Source organism: Dermochelys coriacea, chromosome 2 (genome assembly GCF_009764565.3).
Source record: "Dermochelys coriacea isolate rDerCor1 chromosome 2, rDerCor1.pri.v4, whole genome shotgun sequence".
NCBI lineage: Eukaryota > Metazoa > Chordata > Testudines > Dermochelyidae > Dermochelys > Dermochelys coriacea.
Genome location: NC_050069.1, coordinates 39,678,787 through 39,683,684, shown reverse-complemented (window position 1 = coordinate 39,683,684; position 4,898 = coordinate 39,678,787). Strand labels below are relative to the sequence as shown.

Genomic DNA, 4,898 nt, shown 5'->3' with positions numbered 1-4,898 from the left:
ATTAGACAGTGTTTTAAGTGGGTGGAATAATGTGGCTGGGTTTATCCTGTATATACAAGTAGTGATGCTGTCCATTCCTGAAATGATGACAGGTTAGTGGTATTGAGACTTGAGTGATATATGGTTGATGGTTTGTTTGTTTGTTTGTTTTTTTATAGTTGCAGCAAAATCTTTCATTAGTGGGAGAGTAATGCTCCCCAAGCTTTATCCAAAGAAGGATTTCTAGCGCGTTGACTGAAGATGGGGTTGCCGTTAGGGCTGTCTTCAGAGGTCTTTGTCTTCCAGTCCCCCCTCTCTAATCAAGAGCGTGGATTTTTTTTTTCTTATTGACAGAGTATGGATTCCCAAAAGGATGTTCAGCCTCCAAAGCAACAGCCAATGATTTATATTTGTGGAGGTAAGAATAAAACCTAACGTTTAATAATGTTTGCTAATCCCTAGCTTGGTCCTGCTAACTTTTGTATAATATTGATGCACGTCTTTGCTTTAGAGGCTGTTTTCTGGAGGTGGACTTGAAAGGTGAGTGTATGGTCAGGAATTACACTGAGGTATATTGGCTTTGGTTCATAATGCACAGTTTCACCACCAAACTTCACAGTGAGAGTGTTGTGTGTGATTCTATTGTCAAGGTGGAAAAAAGTAGAGACTACTGATTTTGGTCTCAGCTGCCACCTTTGAAAGTACTCCTCCATGATCTTATGGTCAGATATAAGGGTCACTTTAGCTTCTTTAATGCTATGGGCCTTTGTAGCACCAAGGCAGCGCACTTGCAACTAACGTCGGCCTTGGCCCTGGTGTACCTAGTTGCAGAGTACTGTGCATTGATATGGACAAGAAGCTGCCATACCCCATTTGTGGATAGGCAGCTAACTCAGACCATGCAAATCATCATGCGGACTTTACAATCAACCCCTCTATTGTAGCTTTCTGTTTTAGCAAACATTGTACCTCCAGCTATCCATCAAAATATAGCTGCAAAATCAGAATGTAAACATGCCAAAGACCAGGGTGGATTTGATTTAAATCACTAGTCGGGAAGACTCGATTTTAATCATGGTTTTCTACATAAAAGTGTATTCTTGTTGGTCGTTATAACCTTAATACATAATCTTCACAACTCAGAGTTAGATGTAGGTTTCATTTTGAGAAGGTACACACTATACATTTTTAAACAGTGATTTATTTTGAACTTTTCAGATTAGTTTTACAGCTATATCAGAAAATGAATGATTGTTTAGTTATTTCATTTACCAAAGGTAATTAAAGCAGATAGTTCACCTCCCAATGACTTCATAAATATCTCCAATTCAACAGATTAATCATTAATATTTGGAGGATTTTCTTGCCATGATGTATTAGGAGGAGAACATCACCAGACAGACATTTAAATTGTTGTTTTAGTTAACTAAAACTATGTTAAGTATTCTGGATTTTTTTCCTCAACAGCAAACATAACAATATTTTAACAAAACAAGCATAAGTCCCTCGCTTCTCACATTTATCTCCAGACTTCTTCTCCTTGTCCACATCCGTTCCTCCCCCAACAATCTTCTATTCATTGAACTTTTTAAAACTTTGCACTTTTAGAGAGCGGTAAGGGATTGACTCTGTGTACACAAATTTGCAGAGGGACAATAGAGCTGATGTCTGTTGTTTCTCACCTCTGTTTGTTTTTACTGGTGGGTTTTTTACTGAGTCCCATTAGATAGATAGAAATATTAACCTAAATCTCTATACAGAAGCCTGTGGAACCCCATAAGATTGGGTCCCTAATCCATGAACTATTGGAACTCATTTACAAAACTTTTCTTAAACATTACATGAATATATTGTCTCATACTATAGAATTATAATTTATACTCTCATCGTGGAATAGGGATATCTTTGAGCTATAGTGTATCTTAATTAAAACTATCTTTAGATATGTTTTTTCCTCAAAGAATTTTTATCAAAAAAATCCAATGGCTTTTTTTTTTGTTTTTTGGTTTTTTTTTTAATCATTGATTTTTATCCACCCCACCGAAGACTACCCAGAACTTCCCATCTGGCAGGCTATGGACAACATCCCCCAACGATGCCTGAAATTGTGAAAACCACTGTAGGCCACCCATGTCCCTGGATCTGTCCAGGGAATGGCAACGTGTCTGGATCTCAGCTACAATTCCAAACAAGCATATTATTACTGACCCAATAAGCCACTGTCCCAATTTCAACATGCCATGCAGACTATGGACCACACTGAATCTCATCGAACAAAAATCAGACATCCCTTCCTGTGACTATGGTGAACGTGCAAACCATTGAACACATAATAACACAGTGCCCCAAATATGGATTCAAAGGTGAATTTGATATCCACAACTTCAGAGAGAAGGCCTTGAAATGGCTTGTGGACCTACAACTGGATCTGTAGAAGGTTGCTATGTAGATGCTGTATGTGTGAGAGAAATAATATCTGCTGAACCTAACATCACTATTAGTAATAAGTTGCATTATTTGCTTGGGGTGGCATGCCATCTGATTGCAAATGGTGCAGAATAATTATACTAAGATGATGGATTTTTGCTTCATGGAGTGATGATAATGTGGAAATAGCTCTTTAGAACTTCCATCACTGGGCAAGGGTCACGCGTTGCAGTTCTCTCCAAAAACCTTTATAAGCTGCTCTGTTTGCAATGTGGTGCAGTGTTTGTAGAGTATATTTGCACAGTATTCCCCATATTTTATCTATGTAAATGAGAATAAAACTACGATCGCGTCTCAGAGAAAAGCGTATGTGGTCACTTTACTTTTAGCCAAAATTGTTATGGGCAGTGTTCAAATGCAATAGCTTGTAAAGGGATTACAATACTGTTACAATTTGAGTCTGTGATACTGTCTTCAGGGAGTATTTTTTGAAATACTGTACCTTCCATTTGGAGCAATCAAAAGGCAAAATAATTTTGTCCTTCAGAAATATCTTTGATGCAAGGAGAAGCCATCCCTGCAGATAGTTTAGCAGCAACCAGAGAGAGGGGTTGTACTCCGCAAAACATAGTATTTCTTAATGCCTCCAACCTTTTAGAGCAAGGATTCTCAGGCTTTTGTACTGGTGAAAACTTCCATGCAGCAAGCCTCTGCATGTGATTTCCCTCCCCCCCCCATACATTAAAAACACTTTTAAAATATATTTGACACCATTATAAATGCTGGAGGTGAAGCGGAGTTTGGGGTGGAGGCTGACAGCTTATGGACCCCCCCCGCCCGTGTAATAACCTCGCAACCCCCTGAGGGGTCCTGGCCTCCAGTTTGAGAACCCCTGTTTTAGAGTGAGTAATGGTTGTTAGCACCACAGGGCCCTCCTGTCACCTTGTTATATAATATTTATATAATAATAGTTATATAATATTTTGGATTGAAATATGTTAATACCACTCAGCTGGTAGCACGGAATGGGCAATTATTTGTGAGCACATTTTGTAATAGGTCCATAGATTTATTCTAGGTAATTTGAATACCATATACTTTGTTTTCACTAAAGGTAATAGAACATAAATTGTAACTTTACAGGTTAGCTAAAAGTGTTTATCCTGAAGAGAAATCAAGAACTTGATTTTCTCAGTAATATTAATTAACTAAAGTTGTTTTGTTTGCCACAAATGCAGATCTTGAATTTTGTTACCTTTTCCTAAAGTAAATTATAACATCTTGCATTTTGTATTTCTTGTTATAGTAGTCTAATAAGGTTTTTTTTTCCCACCCCAGAATGTCATACAGAAAATGAAATAAAAGCAAGAGATCCGATCAGGTGTCGAGAATGTGGGTACAGAATAATGTACAAGAAAAGAACAAAAAGATGTATCCTTTTGCACATGCCTGTTAAATTCTTTGAGTGGTCAGGGAAGATAGTGGCTATAAATAAAATGAAAAATTGGGATAGTAATGAAGAATTGGTCCAGTGCAAAAAAGTCTTACAAACTAGTACATATGTGAGAAAGAACATATAACATCTTAATTATTTTCAGTGATGCTTTTGTTAATTAAAGCACAATACAATAAACTTTGGTAGTCTTGTATTGCAGTGCAAACTGGTAAAAAGTACACCAGATAGAAGATACTATCATGCATGCAAAGCATAGTCCATTTTTTAAAAGCATATAAACAATTGCTAACTATGGTGGTAACTGAAAAATGAGCCTCGACATATTTTGCATGACTGACTTGTTATTGCGTTGTGGTTTTTTGTTTGTTTGTTTTTTTTAATTCCCTGTCATTTTCTTTAACTCTGACTATTACAGTGGTTGTCTTTGATGCCCGGTAATGTGAATTCAAAATGTAGCTGTTTTGACCTAGTTCATTTTAGTACACTGATAACTTTTGGTTTGTATACACATCTGCTGTGGACAAATATATACTTTTTCATTCTGATATCAGTTGTAAATTATTCAAGTAATTAAATAAAGTTTTTAATATCAAATACTCAGTTTCACTTTTGAATTCAGTGGAGTTATGCTTGCTTACACCAGAGCTAAATTTGGTCCAATATCTCCAAGTTCCCTGATTTTTCTATTCCCATCTCAGAACCTCACTAAGACACCAATCCTGTAGAGACTTTAAACATATTTAACTTTATGTACTGAGTAGTCCCATAAGCTTCAAAGAGGGTACTTGCTGCATAAAGTCAAACATGCATAAATCTTTGTAGGCTTGAGGACTGAATCTAGGCAAAAGCGCTGTAGAACAACAAATAGCAGTGTCAATGTATGCTGTGTTCTTTATAGGGCTGTCAATTAATCATTAATTAACTCATCCGATTAACTCAAAAAAAAAAAAAAAGAATTGTTTTGTTAAACAATAAAATACAAATTGAACTTTATTAAATATTTTTGGATGTTTTTCTACATTCAAAAATATATTGA

At 36.3% G+C, this 4,898-nt stretch overlaps 1 protein-coding gene across 8 annotated transcripts in view; it reads left to right on the top strand.

Moving 5' to 3' along the window:
* POLR2K (RNA polymerase II, I and III subunit K) overlaps positions 1-4,456 on the top strand; it is a 10,856-nt gene extending 6,400 nt beyond the window's left edge. For 7 of the 8 annotated variants that reach the window (XM_043507530.1, XM_043507528.1, XM_043507529.1 and 4 more), the window contains 3 exons: positions 334-397; positions 3,745-3,837; positions 4,278-4,456. In XM_043507530.1, the coding sequence (XP_043363465.1) occupies positions 334-397; positions 3,745-3,837; positions 4,278-4,300 (180 nt within the window). In that variant the 3' untranslated portion in view covers positions 4,301-4,456. Of the gene's footprint in view, positions 1-328; positions 398-3,744; positions 3,838-4,277 lie in introns of all 8 variants that reach the window. The other variant, XM_043507532.1, reaches the window with a different exon arrangement.
* The last annotated feature ends 442 nt before the right edge of the window (positions 4,457-4,898 follow it).